This window comes from Acanthochromis polyacanthus, chromosome 9 (assembly GCF_021347895.1).
Source record: "Acanthochromis polyacanthus isolate Apoly-LR-REF ecotype Palm Island chromosome 9, KAUST_Apoly_ChrSc, whole genome shotgun sequence".
Classification (NCBI taxonomy): Eukaryota; Metazoa; Chordata; class Actinopteri; family Pomacentridae; genus Acanthochromis; species Acanthochromis polyacanthus.
In genome coordinates this window covers 3,919,185-3,934,668 of record NC_067121.1, presented here as the reverse complement: position 1 = coordinate 3,934,668, position 15,484 = coordinate 3,919,185, and the positions used below count along the sequence as shown (strand labels likewise).

Sequence of the window (15,484 nt, the reverse complement as noted above, 5' to 3'; positions counted from 1 at the left end):
AAACTCTAAGTGATTCCATGTGCAGATTTATCATCCAGAATTGAATCTAATCACACATGAAGCTGTAGTTAAAGCAGATCCTCAACTTGCTTATTTCTACCAAATAAGAAGAAACCACACTGATGGGATTTGCATTGTTTTTGTGATAATTTTGCCTTTTGTGGTTATTTTTGCTTCTTTTTGGAGGAACTTGATCATATTTGGTGATTTTGTTGTGATTTTGTGTCTTTTCTGATGACTCTGCATCTATTTATGGTCATTTTGGTTTTTTCATGGTGATTTAGCACATTTTTGTGATTAAATTTGCATCTTTTGTGGCGATTTTGCATCTTTTTCTAGTGATTACATCTTTTCAATGAATTTGTGTATTTTTGTGTTAATTTCCATCTATTTGTGGTCATTTTTGGTCCGTTTTCATGTATTTCACAATTTTTTGGATTATATTTGCATCTTTTCTGAATTTGCATCTTTTGTGGTCATTTGCCTTTTTGTTGGTGTATAGACATCTTTTTGTGGTGTATTGGCATCTTTTTCAGCGATTTAGTTTTTTTCGTGATAAAGTTGCATCTGTTTTTTGTTGTTCATGGTGATTTGCTTTTTTGTGATTAATTTGCATCTTTTTGTGGTGATGCTGCAGCTTGTTGTGATGATTTGGCATCTTCCTGGTGTGCATTTATATCTTTTGGAGGATTTGGTGTCTGTTTGTTGGTTTTGTATGCTTTTGTGGTGATTTACAATATTTTAAATATATACTGAATGGTAACAACAGATTCAGAGCAACCAGCAAAGATTTAGTGCTTTTCAAAGGTTTTTGCATCTTTATGTGGTATTTTGCATATTTTTGTGTCTTTTGTGTGAATTTACATCTTCATTCTCTTTAGGCCTCAGAAATAAAGAACCAGTTAGATGAGGTAAAATGTGTTCAAAAACCAACATAAAAGTCTGGTTGTGTTTTAGCAGAAGCTCTAAGGAGAAATGACCTTCCAGTTCTGTAAATAATAGCCGACTTCAAGCCAAAGCAAAGGTAGAGTGGTGTTAAGCTCGTCACAGCTGGTGAGAACCTCTTAGGAAACCAGTTGGGCTCTTGTAACCATCAAACCAAAATTTCTTGAACCTGAAGAAGCTTTAGTTGCTAAACATTACCAAATCTCAAAAATATAGGCATAAAACAAGAAAATTCAGATATTCTGTTTAAAACGTAGCGCAACTGACATACAAACTAAAGTTTACAACAACTGAGAATAACTGGGAGTGAAAATAAGCAGTGATTGAAAAGAAAGTAAACGATGAAAATGAAAGTAGCACAAGGCAAGTAACAGCAAGCAAAAGAATTAAAACTGAACAGTACAGTCACTGAAAACAGAAACCACAGCTGAAAGAACATAAACAGCGACTGAAAACGAAAGTAAACCAGTGACTGAAAACGAAAGCAAAATAGTGACTAAAAACGAAAGCAAACAGTGATGAAAGCAAAAGTAAAAGTGACTGAAAATGAAAGTAAACAGTGACTGAAAATGAAGTAAACAGCGACTGAAAACGAAAGTAACAGTGACTGAAAACTGAAAGCAAACAGTGACTAAAAAACGAAAGCAAACAGTGACTGAAAGCAAAAGTAAAAAGTGACTGAAAATGAAAGTAAACAGTGACTGAAAATGAAAGTAAACAGCGACTGAAAACGAAAGCAAACAGTGACTGAAAGCAAAAGTAAAAAGTGACTGAAAATGAAAGTAAACAGTGACTGAAAATGAAAGTAAACAGCGACTGAAAACGAAAGTAAACAGTGACTGAAAACGAAAGCAAATAGTGACTAAAAACGAAAGCAAACAGTGACTGAAAACGAAAGCAAACAGTGACTGAAAGCAAAAGTAAAAAGTGACTGAAAGCAAAAGTAAAAAGTGACTGAAAATGAAAGTAAAAAGTGACTGAAAATGAAAGTAAAAAGTGACTGAAAATGAAAGTAAACAGCGACTGAAAACGAAAGCAAATAGTGACTAAAAACGAAAGCAAACAGTGACTGAAAACGAAAGCAAACAGTGACTGAAAACGAAAGCAAATAGTGACTAAAAACGAAAGCAAACAGTGACTGAAAACGAAAGCAAACAGTGACTAAAACGAAAGCAAACAGTGACTGAAAGCAAAAGTAAAAAGTGACTGAAAATGAAAGTAAACAGCGACTGAAAACGAAAGCAAATAGTGACTAAAAACGAAAGCAAACAGTGACTGAAAACGAAAGCAAACAGTGACTGAAAGCAAAAGTAAAAAGTGACTGAAAATGAAAGTAAAAAGTGACTGAAAATGAAAGTAAACAGTGACTGAAAATGAAAGCAAACAGTGACTGAAAATGAAAGTAAACAGTGACTGAAAATGAAAGTAAACAGTGACTGAAAACAAAAGTAAAAAGTGACTGAAAATGAAAGCAAATAGTGACTAAAAACGAAAGCAAACAGTGACTGAAAACGAAAGCAAACAGTGACTGAAAGTAAAAAGTGACTGAAAATGAAAGTAAAAAGTGACTGAAAATGAAAGTAAACAGTGACTGAAAATGAAAGCAAACAGTGACTGAAAGCAAAAGTAAAAAGTGACTGAAAATGAAAGTAAAAAGTGACTGAAAATGAAAGTAAAAAGTGACTGAAAATGAAAGTAAACAGTGATTGAAAACGAAAGCAAACAGTGACTGAAAGCAAAAGCAAATAGTGACTAAAACGAAAGCAAACAGTGACTGAAAACGAAAGCAAACAGTGACTGAAAGCAAAAGTAAAAAGTGACTGAAAATGAAAGTAAAAGTGACTGAAACAAAAGTAAAAAGTGACTGAAAACGAAAGCAAATAGTGACTAAAAACGAAAGCAAACAGTGACTGAAAACGAAAGCAAACAGTGACTAAAAACGAAAGCAAACAGTGACTGAAAGCAAAAGTAAAAAGTGACTGAAAATGAAAGTAAACAGTGACTGAAAATGAAAGTAAACAGCGACTGAAAACGAAAGCAAATAGTGACTAAAAACGAAAGCAAACAGTGACTGAAAACGAAAGCAAACAGTGACTGAAAGCAAAAGTAAAAGTGAGAAAAATGAAAGTAAAAGTGACTGAAAATGAAAGTAAACAGCGACTGAAAACGAAAGCAAATAGTGACTAAAAACGAAAGCAAACAGTGACTGAAAACGAAAGCAAACAGTGACTGAAAACGAAAGCAAATAGTGACTAAAAACGAAAGCAAACAGTGACTGAAAACGAAAGCAAACAGTGACTAAAAACGAAAGCAAACAGTGACTGAAAGCAAAAGTAAAAAGTGACTGAAAATGAAAGTAAACAGCGACTGAAAACGAAAGCAAATAGTGACTAAAAACGAAAGCAAACAGTGACTGAAAACGAAAGCAAACAGTGACTGAAAGCAAAAGTAAAAAGTGACTGAAAATGAAAGTAAAAAGTGACTGAAAATGAAAGTAAACAGTGACTGAAAATGAAAGCAAACAGTGACTGAAAATGAAAGTAAAGTGACTGAAAATGAAAGTAAACAGTGACTGAAAACAAAAGTAAAAGTGACTGAAAATGAAAGCAAATAGTGACTAAAAACGAAAGCAAACTGAAAACGAAAGCAAACAGTGACTGAAAGTAAAAAGTGACTGAAAATGAAAGTAAAAAGTGACTGAAAATGAAAGTAAACAGTGACTGAAAATGAAAGCAAAAGTAAAAAGTGACTGAAAATGAAAGTAAAAAGTGACTGAAAATGAAAGTAAAAGTGACTTGAAAACGAAAGCAAACAGTGACTGAAAGCAAAAGTAAAAAGTGACTGAAAACGAAAGCAAACAGCGACTGAAAACGAAAGCAAACAGTGGTTAAAAATTGCTGTAAAGTAACAAAAATGAGGAATGATAATGACTAAAAATGACTTTGAAGTAAACAGTGACTGAAAATGAAAACAGACATAAACACTGAAACTCAAGCTGGCGCCACTTTTTTCTTTTCTTTTCTGCATTCAAAGTAAAACTTGTTTTTTTTCTGCTTCGTTTTCTCAACATTAAACACTGACTCAATCCTCCTCTGCACCATTAAAACTTCTTTTTTACATTTTAATTTCATTTTAAGCGGATCTCGCCTGAATTCCGCTCTGAATAACTCGGTTAGCTCTGTTATTATTTGGATTTCTGACCTTTGTGTGCGATTGGGCTGCGAGCTGCTGCCTGATGGCGGGTTTTGTCCGTCTGCTGATGGGACGGCTGATTGTCTCCACAGGCCGGTCGATGCCTTTCATTTGTTTTCAGCGCCTCTGATTGATTCTTTTCTGCTGCTTCAGTCCCTCCTTCTTCAGTCATTCTGATCCCTCGTCTGGATTCTTTTTGGTTGGATGAAAAAAAATCATCTTTGACACTTGTTAATATTTAATTTGAAACTACTCTGCAGATTTATCACCCAGAATGAATCTAAATCAACACATGAAGCAGATTAAAGCAGATCCTCAACCTGCTCCTTTTCTACTGGAATAAGAAGAAACACACTGATGGATTAGTGTCTTTTGTTATATATTTCCATCTAGTTGTGGTCATTTTGGTTATTTTAATGGTGATTTCTTGTTCTTTGTGTGATTAATGTTTGCAGGCTTTTGGTTGTGATGTTCCGTCTTTGTGGCAATTTTTCAATCTTTTGGGAAGAATTTGTATCTGTTTGTTGGAATTTTGCTCCTTTTTGCAGTTGGTTTTCCATATTTTTGAATTTATACTGGACAGGGGCTAGCACAGATTCAGATTTGCTTCTTTTTTGTGTTGATTATGCAATCTTTTGTTGTGATTTTGCATCTTTCACTGCAATTTTATCGTTATTTTGCTTGTTTTTTGGGGAATTTTGGGTCATATTTTAGTGATTTTGTGTGATTTAGTGTCTTTTGTGGTAAATTTGCATCTTTTTGGGAGGACTTTATGTCTGCTTGTTGAGATTTTGCATCTTTGTGGTGATTTTATGTCTGTTTATGATAAATTTTGCATCTATTTGTGGTGAGTCTGGTTGCTTTTATGGTGAATTTGCAGTTTTTTAGGAGGACTTTGTGTCTAGTTCTTGAGATTTGACTTCTTTTCTAAGTTGATTTTGCATCTTTTGTGACAATTTGCATCTTTTTGCGATACATTTGCATGTATTGGTGGTGATTTTGTATGTTTTCATGGTGATTTACATATTTTTAAGATTAAATTTGCATATGTGTGGTGATTCTGCATCTTTTTGTGATTTTGCATCTTTTTTGTGATTTTGCATCTTTTTGTAATTTATCATCTTTTTTGTGATTTGCATCTTTTTTGATTCTGCATCTTTTGTGATTTGCATCTTTTTTGATTTTGCATCTTTTGTAATTTAGCATCTTTTGTGATTTATCATCTTTTTTGTGATTTGCATCTTTTTTGATTTTGCATCTTCTTGTGATTTTGCATCTTTTTTGATTTTGCATCTTTTTTGTAATTTAGCATCTTTGTGTAATTTAGCATCTTTTTGTGATTTTGCCTCTTTGTGATTTAGCATCTTTTTGTGCTTTTGCATCTTTTTGATTTTGCATCTTTTGTGATTTTGCATCTTTTGTGATTTGCCTCTTTTGTGATTTGCATCTTTTGTGCTTTTGCATCTTTTTTTATTTTGCATCTTTTGTGATTTTGCATCTTTTGTGATTTTGCATCTGTTTTGTGATTCTGCATCTTTTTTGTGATTTTGCATCTTTTTGTGGTGCATTGCATCTTTTTTTTGAGGGATTTTGTGTGTTTGTTGTATTTTGCAGTTTTGTTGTGATTTTGCATCTTTCCACAGTGATTTATGTCTTCTTGTGGTGACTTTGTGTTATTTTATGCTGACAACACATTCAGAGTGAACCAGCAGTGATTTTGACTCTGCTGGTGTTTAATTCGTCTTGACGTTCAAAAACAGATTAGCTTCCAAACTGAAGTGAAGATGCAGTTTCTTGCTGTTTTTTGCAGATCTTTGACTTGTGGTCTGTTTTTCAGGGCCGGTCATCCCAGCACGCCTTCTGGAGCCGGTCAGGACGGCGATGAAAACCCGGCGGCGCTGGCAGAGAGCTGCTTCAGGGAGCTGCTGGGTCGAGCCGCCTACGGAACATGAACAACGCCGTCCGGCCGGTGCTGGGTGTGAGTACAGGAAGAAATACTTTTACTCAAAGATACAACAAATGGACCCAGAACTGAGAGTTGTGGACAAAAACCATTAGGACACCATTTTTCTTTTTAAAAAATGGCAAACAGCAGTAAAATAATTAATTTCTTGCTCATTTATGTATGCAGAAGTGCAAAAGTTTTACAGTGCAATCTGCAAATATACACATTTCTATTTATTAGAGTCTGAGCACCACAGAATGAGGGAACCTTTTGAAACCCTTGAAAGAAACACATTTTTAGGCCAAAAAATACTCAAAAGGCAAGAAATTTGCACACATATCAGAACCGGCAAAAATTTGAGATTTGAGATGAAACTTTCATAGGGTGTGAGCCAAAATGGCTCAATAGCGCCCCCTGAAAATTCAAAAATTTCATACAAACAGTATGTTTGACCGAAGACTTATGAAATCTGGTACGCAAATGAAACTCATTCAAGATGCACAAAATGTAATTCACACCCACACCTAAAACCAACAGGAAGTTGGCCATTTTGAATCGTGTGGATATTTTGTGCCATTTTGGATCAATTTTATAACATTTTCAAAAGCTATAAACTCACAGTCAGCCTTGTGATCAGAAGTTACCACAAAAAGAAGTGAAATCACCAAAAGAACAACCAAAATAAGTAGGTGGTAATGTATCACAAACAGACGCAAAATCACAAATAGATGCAAAATCCTTTGAAAAGACACTAAATCTTTGCTGGTTTGATCTGAATCTGTTGTTAACATGTCGGTGTAAATTTAAAAAATAAGCAAAATCATCACAAAGATGAAGCAAAATCCAAACAAATAGACACAAATTATCCGAGAAAAATATAAATGCTCTGCAAAAGTCTGAGGGCGTGGAAATGGTGGCCAGCGGAATTTCAGCGTCTCGCCATGAAACAGGAAAGTGATCTATAACTAGCATGTACATGCTCCAATCTACCTCACACTTTACATGTTTGATCAGAGTCGGCCTTCATCACATAAATAGGGCAAAATACGCTCTCAGTTGCAGCGCCACCTGGTGGACATGCTTGGATTCGCTGACCAGCAACGATGTGAGGACCTGACCAATGCTTCTTTTTTTATAGTGTTCTTCAATCTAAAATGGTTTAAATGTGTTTTCAGGAGTCATTTTACCATAAATCAGGTTAATTCTACGTCTTTATTTTATGAACAGTTAAACCAGGAAAGTTTTTACACTGTTGTTTAGACCCAGAAGTCTTCATGAGTCTGTTTCCAGTTAAATCAGTGTTTATTGCATCCGTCTCTTCCTGTCTTTCAAACTTTTCCTTCTTTCGAGATCGAGGTTTTATTAAAGCGTCTCGGTCTGACTGAATAACTGCCGTCTTTGAAGAAAATCAAACCAGAGGCCGGAAGAGTTTTAATGGAAAATGTCTTCTTCGTTTCAGCTCAGCCCACCTACTTTGGGAGAAAAATATGTCGGATAAAGCACCGCTTGTATTAGATGGTTTGATTTTTTTTCTAATTTAGTTGAAAACTAAACATTCTCAGGAGGATCAACAGAATGATTTATGTTGTTTTTCTGTGAGTATTTGGTGATTCCAGTTTGTTTAAAGAAGAAGCTGCAGATCTGTTTGAGAATTCGAATACTACATTTACCCTCTAATACTACATTTACCCTCTAACACTACATTTACCCTCTAATGCTACATTTATCCTCTAACACTACATTTACCCTCTAATGCTACAATTTACCCTCTAATACACATTTACCCTCTAACACTACATTTACCCTCTAATGCTACATTTATCCTCTAACACTACATTACCCTCTAATGCTACATTTACCCTCTAACACTACATTTACCCTCTAATGCTACATTTACCTCTAACACTACATTACCCTCTAATGCTACATTACCCTCTAACACTACATTTACCCTCTAATACTACATTTATCCTCTAACACTACATTTACCCTCTAATGCTACATTTCCCTCTAATACTACATTTATCCTCTAACACTACATTTACCCTCTAATGCTACATTTACCCTCTAATACTACATTTCCCTCTAATGCTACATTACCCTCTAATGCTACATTTACCCTCTAATGCTACATTTACCCCTCTAACGCTACATTTACCCTCTAACGCTACATTTACCCCTAATGCTACATTTACCTCTAATGCTACTTTTACCCTCTAATGCTACATTTACCCTCTAATGCTACTTTTACCCTCTAACACTACATTACCCTCTAATACTACATTTACCCTCTAACGCTACATTTACCCTCTAATACTACATTTACCCTCTAACACTACATTTACCCTCTAATACTACAATGCTACTTTTACCCTCTAACACTACATTTACCCTCTAACGCTACATTACCCTCTAACGCTATATTTACCCTCTAACGCTACATTTACCCTCTAACGCTACATTTACCCTCTAACGCTACATTGACCCTCTAATACTACATTTACCCTCTAACGCAACATTTACCCTCTAAGCTACATTTACCCTGTAATGCTACATTTACCCTCTAACGCTATATTTACCCTCTAACGCTACATTTACCCTCTAAACTACATTTACCCTCTAACGCTACATTTACCCTCAATGCTACTTTACCCTCTCATACTACATTTACCTTCTAATACTACATTTACTCTGGATTGATTTTAAGGTGTATTTTTAGATAAACTCCTCTCAGGTTTGGGTTTTGTTTCCAGATGTTAAATATTAAATACCTCGGGTGGTTTGGGGCTTAAAAGTCTCCATGTAGACGTCTTTAATTTCAGGTATTTCTTTATTTTTGGACCTTGTGGGGCCACGAACGGTGTAGCTGCTCATATTTATTCATGAGTACTGAATCCTTTCATTCCTCTCTCGGTTAAACGGGAGTCGTTTTTTTTCCGTCTGAGAGTGGAACCAGATTTCCTCCTGCAGGGAGGTGGAGGACTATAAATAGCAGGATGGAGGTTATCGAGAGGAGGAGGACGGTTTTGGGGGTTTGGATTGACGTCATGCTGGTGAATCTTCTTCCTCCTTTCTGTCTCCTGCTCTGGTTTCTTCATTTTCTGGTTTTGGATGGCTGCTCCAACAGACAGAATGATCCCAGTGTGGTTTCTGTTTCACTAACCCGACATTTGGTTCGGACGATACGATAGTCTGGTCGATACGCTGCAGCAGGAAAATCGGTAAATGGGTGCGTTCAGCGCCACAGGATCTGGATAACGACAGCATGAACCCAGCCGATTGATAGCAAAGGTGTACCAGTGGTTATCAGTCAGCTACATGCTACATGCTACCGGTAGTTGTTCAAATAAGCTACATGTTACACTTAAAGACCAAGAACTAGCCGATCGTTTCCCATCTTGAGGTTTTTATCAACATTTCATCACCATGTGTTGGCATGGCTGAGACGGAAAACAGTAATAATTCTTTAACGGTACCAGAACATCCTTTTATTTCAGGTATACAGACATTATTTGGTCGTATTTAACCGAAGAAGCTGTGTCTAAACAGCTGGTTAAGATCTTCGAAAAACACAAAATAAAACTGAAGTCAAAAATTTTGTTGGAAAGCCGTTTTAAAAACAGATGAATTAAACAGTAACAATAAAAACTACTGCCAGTACTATCACTACTACTGTAGCAGCTGTAGTTGTCGTAGCAGTGGTAACAGTAGTACTAGTCAGTAGCAATAGTAGTAGTTAACAATTAGTAGCAGTAGGAGTACATTAGTAGTAGTAGTAGTAGTAACAGAGTAGTAGTTGGTAACTGTAGTAGTAGCAGTAGTAGCAGTAGTAGTACAGTAGTAGTAGCAGTAGTAGTAGTAGTAGTAGTAACAGTAGTAGTAGTTGTAACTGTAGTAGTAGCAGTAGTAAGCAGTAGTAGTAACAGTATAGTAGCAGTAGTAGTAGCAGTAGTAGCAGTAGTAGTAGTAACAGTAGTAGTAGTAGTAGTTAACAATTTAGTAGCAGTAGGAGTGACATTAGTAGTAGTAGTAGTAGTAACAGTAGTAGTAGTTGTAACTGTAGTAGTAGCAGTAGTAGTAACGAGTAGTAGTAGTAGTAGTTAACAATTAGTAGCAGTAGGAGTGACATTAGTAGTAGTAGTAGTAGTAACAGTAGTAGTAGTAGTAGTTAACAATTAGTAGCAGTAGGAGTAACATTAGTAGTAAGCAGTAGTGTAGCAGTAGTAGTAGTAGTAGTAGTAACAGTAGTAAGCTAGTAGTAGTTAACAATTAGTAGCAGTAGGAGTGACATTAGTAGTAGTAGTAGTAGTAACAGTAGTAGTAGTAGTAGTTAACAATTAGTAGCAGTAGGAGTAACATTAGTAGTAAGCAGTAGTAGTAGCAGTAGTAGTAGCAGTAGTAGTAACAGTAGTAGTAGTAGTAGTTTAACAATTAGTAGCAGTAGGATGACATTAGTAGTAGTAGTAGTAGTAACAGTAGTAGTAGTAGTAGTTAACAATTAGTAGCAGTAGGAGTGACATTAGTAGTAGTAGTAGTAGTAACAGTAGTAGCAGTAGTAGTTAACAATTAGTAGCAGTAGAAGTGACATTAGTAGTAGCAGTAGTAGTAGCAGTAGTAGTAACAGTAGTTGTTGTAGTAGTAGTAGCAGTAATAATCAGTTGGTAGTTGTGGCAGTCACAGTAATAGTAGTAACAGTAGTAGTGGGTAGTAGTAGTAGTAGTAGTAGTAAAAGTAGTTAGTAATTAGTAGCGGTAGTAGTAGCAGTAGTAGTAACAGTAGTAGTAGTAGTAGTAGCAGTAGTAGTAGTAAAAAGTAGTTAGTAATTAGTAGCGGTAGTAGTAGCAGTAGTAGTAACAGTAGTAGTAGTAGTAGTTAACAATTAGTAGCAGTAGGAGTAACAGTAGAAGTAGTAGTAAGTAACAGTAGTAGTAGTTGTAACTGTAGTAGTAGCAGTAGTAGCAGTAGTAGTAACAGTAGTAGTAGTTAACAATTAGTAGCAGTAGTAGTAACAGTAGAAGTAGTAGTAGTAACAGTAGTAGTAGTTGTAGTAACAGTAGTAGTAGTAGTAGCAGTAGTAGTAGTAGTAACAGTAGTAGTAGTAGTAGTAGTAGTAACAGTAGTAGTAGTAGTTGTTGTAGTAGTAGTAGTAGTAGTAACAGTAGTAGTAGTAGTTGTTGTAGTAGCAGTAATAATCAGTTGTAGTCGTAGCAGTCACAGTAATAGTAGTAAAAGTAGTGGTAGTAGTCATAATGTTAGTAGCTTGTGGTTGTAGTAGCAGCAGTATTATTTCTGGTTAGATGCTAAACTGTATTTCATTCGTAGTACTTGTACTCTGTGCAACAACAATAAGGTGAATCTGACCAAATTAAAAACAGCAAAAACAGAAACCTTTACATTTGCTTTCCTTTGATCTAAGTTCCCTCTGACGTTGTTGTTTTTGTTTTCTAAGTTAGAATTGTTTGGATTCCCAAAGAGAGCTTTTATTTTGGTAAATATCATCGTTTCATCTGAGCAAATTAATTAGAAATCTCTGAGTTGAAATCCAGATTGTTTATTTATTTCTTTTAGTTTTTTTTGAACTGAGATGTTCCTAGAAGCCAGAGATCCAGGCTCTGGATCAGATTTATCATCAGGTGGCTGAAGGAATCGACATCTTTGTAGTGGAGGATTTTATCAGGAAACCTGTCGCTCTTCATCTGATCGTCTTCTCTCACGTGGTGTTTAGTAAAACTTCTCACCTCCAGATGTTTGTCAGAACCGATCTTCCTCTTTATCGTCTGATTCTATCTCTTCGTCTGCAGGATTATTCTCTGATTCCAGGATTTAATGATTATTTTTGCTCCAGCGTTTAAATTTCTGTCTTTAATTTGAGACAAATCTTTGCTCAGTCTGACATCTGCTGTGGAAAAACAAATATTAGTTTATCAGGAGACAATTAGAGAAAAATCTGTTATTTTCAAATAATTACCTCCCATTATGGAGTCTATTCGCCAGAGAGCTTTTTAATTTATTTACTAATTAATCGTTGTTGCTGTTTTCACCACATTCATAGTCATGCTTATCCAAAATATTAATGGAAAATTAAATGACTTTCAGTGATCATTACCCACATAAAATACATAAATACTGGAACAATATCAGCAAAAACCCTAAAACAGCATCAAAAGTAATGGGATGATAGTCGACTATTCCGTTATACATTTAGAAAACCCAAAATATTTGTTTAAATCACCAAACTTACTCATTAAAATTTGTAAATAAATAATAGACAGTAAACATAGAACAATAAAATAGTAATAAATATTAATAATAATAATAACAATACATAACTTGAGTGAGATGAGCAGCAGATTACAAAAATACTGCACAATAATTTAAATATTTTGTGGAAAATATGAAAAAAGCCATAAAACAACAGCTGTGAATTATTTTACCCCACTTTTACGTTTATATACGTTTTTATATTCAACCAATAAGATCGTCTCTTTACATATTTAAAACTACACAAATTATCATTAAAAATTGTGAAAATGGGTAAAAAAATCACTCGTCATTCATCTCAGAAGTCTTTGTCATGGTGCCCCTTTGTTAGCTAAACTCATTAGCTTTTCTGCTGCTGTACTCACCACAATAGGAGCTGGTTTAGATTAGCTACTGAGCTAAAGAAGCTCCGTCTGAATCGACTGCAGCTCATCTGGAATACATTAGCTCTTTTAGATACCCATTAAACACCACAGAAGTCTTTGTCATGGTGCATCTTTTTTTGCTAAACTTCCGCTATCTTCTCTGCTGCTGCAGTCACCACAATAGTAGCTTGATGACATTAGTCACTTAGCTAAAGAAGCTCTGTCCTAGTAGACAACAGGCCATCATGAAAACGCTAGCTCTGTCCCATTAAACACCACAGAAGTCTTTATCATGATGCCCCCTTGCTAGCTAAACTCACACTGTCTTCTTTGCTACTTTCCTCACCACAATAAGAGCTTGATTCGATTAGCCACTTAGCTATAGAAGCACTGTCCAAATAGGCATTAGCTCTGTTTGGTACCCCTTAAACACACAGAAGTCTTTGTCATGGTGCACCTTTGCTAGCTAAACTATCACAATGCTGTCTGCTACTGAACACACCACATAAGCAGCTTGGTTAGATTAGCTACTTAGCTAAAGAATCAGTGTCCTAGTAAACAACAGCTCATCATGAAAACGTTAGCTCCGGTAGGGACCAGTTAAACACCACACAAGTCTTTGTCATGATGCTTCTACCTAAACTGCCACTGTCTTCTCTGCTGCTGTATTCACCACAACAGGAGCTTGATTAGATTATCTACTGAGCTAAATAAGCTCTGTCGAAATAGACATTAGTTCTATTTGGTACCCATTAAACACCAATAAGTTTTTGTCACGGTGCCCCTTTGCTAGCTAAACTCCCCCAATGCTGTCCTCTTGCCAGTATTTGCAGATATGTAATATCGAGTGACTTGGATCGGATCGTGTGCAGAACAAACTTTATTTGGACATCCTTTATAATATCCATGGACTCACAAATTTAGATGTTTTCCTGGTGATGATCTCTCAGATTTAATGGAATGTTCAGATGTCCATGTTAGTTTGTGTCTGAGGTTCTTTCACATCATTTTCTAAGAGACGATGACAGTTACCGGATATTTAGAGGACACAAATGTGGGGAAAATGCTCCTTTAGCGGGTAGAGAATGTTAATAATCGTTTCATTTTCCTTCTTTCCTCAGTCACCTGGACAACCATCACCTGTGGGACCCCAATGAGTTTGCAGTTTCCTGCTTCAGAATCATCATGTACTCCATCCAGGTATACGCTGATCCAAACCCAGACACACCAAACTGGGATTAAAACCTGAATTTTAGTCAAATGTGATCCAGTTTAGAGTTTGAAGATGCAACGTCCTGCTGTTGGGGGGGAAAGAGCAGCTTTAAGAAGGAAAATAAAACAGCTTCTGATGATGTTTGGAGGTTCAGAACTTCGCATGGTGGTCTGAAGGAGCTGCAGTAGAAGTAGTTTGATTTGTTTCTGAAGTTTTGTAACAGAAATCAATCAAAGAACTGGAGACACACAAATCGATTCCTTCCCTCACAGGAGCAGAAAATAATCCAAGATGTCACTTTTTTTTTTCTTTTATTATCGCCAAGGCACTTCAGGAAAAACAATTAGAGGAGAAAGAAACATCCTCTGAACCTCTGAAGGGGTTTCTAGAGAATGTTCAGTTTTTACAGTTTATTGTCCAACAAAGCATCACTGGAGACGTTTGGACCAAAACGTCAGAACTGATGCGATGAAATCAGCCTGTAGACAACGGTTGGTTCATGTTGACGCATCTTAAACTTGTCCTTCTCCAGGCTCAGCACTCCCACCACGTGATCCAGCAGGTCCTGAACCACCTGGACCGCCACAACAAGAACACTCCGAGGGTCCGAGCCGGCATCGTCCAGGTTCTGCTGGAGACGGTGGCCATCGCTGCCAAAGGATCCGTGGGTGAGTTCAAGGTTTCAGTCTGCAGGAGGAAAAATATGACCCAAAGAAACACCGAAAAGTTGGTCAGACGTTAAAGCGAGATGCTAGTTTAGAATTAGCAGCAGCAGTAGTAGAAGTTATAGTAGCAATGGTAGCAGTACTAATAGTAACAGTAGTAGTTAATAATTAGTAGCAGTAGCAGAAGAAGTAGTAGTAGTTATAGTAGCAATGGTAGCAGTACTAATAGTAACAGTAGTAGTTAATAATTAGTAGCAGTAGCAGAAGAAGTAGTAGTAGTTATAGTAGCAGTGGTAGCAGTACTAATAGTAACAGTAGTAGTTAATAATTAGTAGCAGTAGCAGAAGAAGTAGTAGTAGTTATAGTAGCAATGGTAGCAGTACTACTAGTAGCAGTAGTAGTTAATAATTAGTTGCAGCAGCAGTACTAGCAGTAGCAGTAGTTGTAGTACTACTAGTAGCAGTAGTAGTAGTTAGTAATTAGTAGCAGTGTTAGTTTTCAGAAAGTAGTAAACAGAAAAATGTTAATATTCTGAAATAGGTTACTAATAATTACATCAGTTTATCCTCCAGATCCAGACATAACTGAGAACACAGATGTTTATTTTGCCGGAGGACTAGAGTAATATTAAAGATAATAATATTATTTTAGATGCCCAGAATGAACTCACAGCTGTTTTCACAATCAGTAATAACTTTTACAGTTAATTGTTTTGTCTGCAAAACGTTGGCAAAAAGCTTTAAAAATGGCAAACATCTTCATTTTTTTGTCCTGTTTTACACAACATCATCACTTCATCTGTTAATTAAAAATAATGAGCTATTTATGGGATACGAGCTGTGTGCATCTTTGTCGGAGGAAGAGTTGCAAATGAAGTGTTAATATCAGCACCTTTAGA

The 15,484-nt window shown here is 36.0% G+C and overlaps 1 protein-coding gene across 1 annotated transcript in view; it reads left to right on the top strand.

The window, feature by feature from the left end:
* Positions 1–15,484, top strand: part of efr3a (EFR3 homolog A (S. cerevisiae)) — a 123,629-nt gene that overhangs the window by 68,047 nt on the left and 40,098 nt on the right. The window contains 5 exon segments of the mRNA XM_051953915.1: positions 5,975–6,078; positions 6,081–6,106; positions 6,772–6,779; positions 13,830–13,908; positions 14,454–14,589. Of these exon segments, the coding sequence (XP_051809875.1) occupies positions 5,975–6,078; positions 6,081–6,106; positions 6,772–6,779; positions 13,830–13,908; positions 14,454–14,589 (353 nt within the window).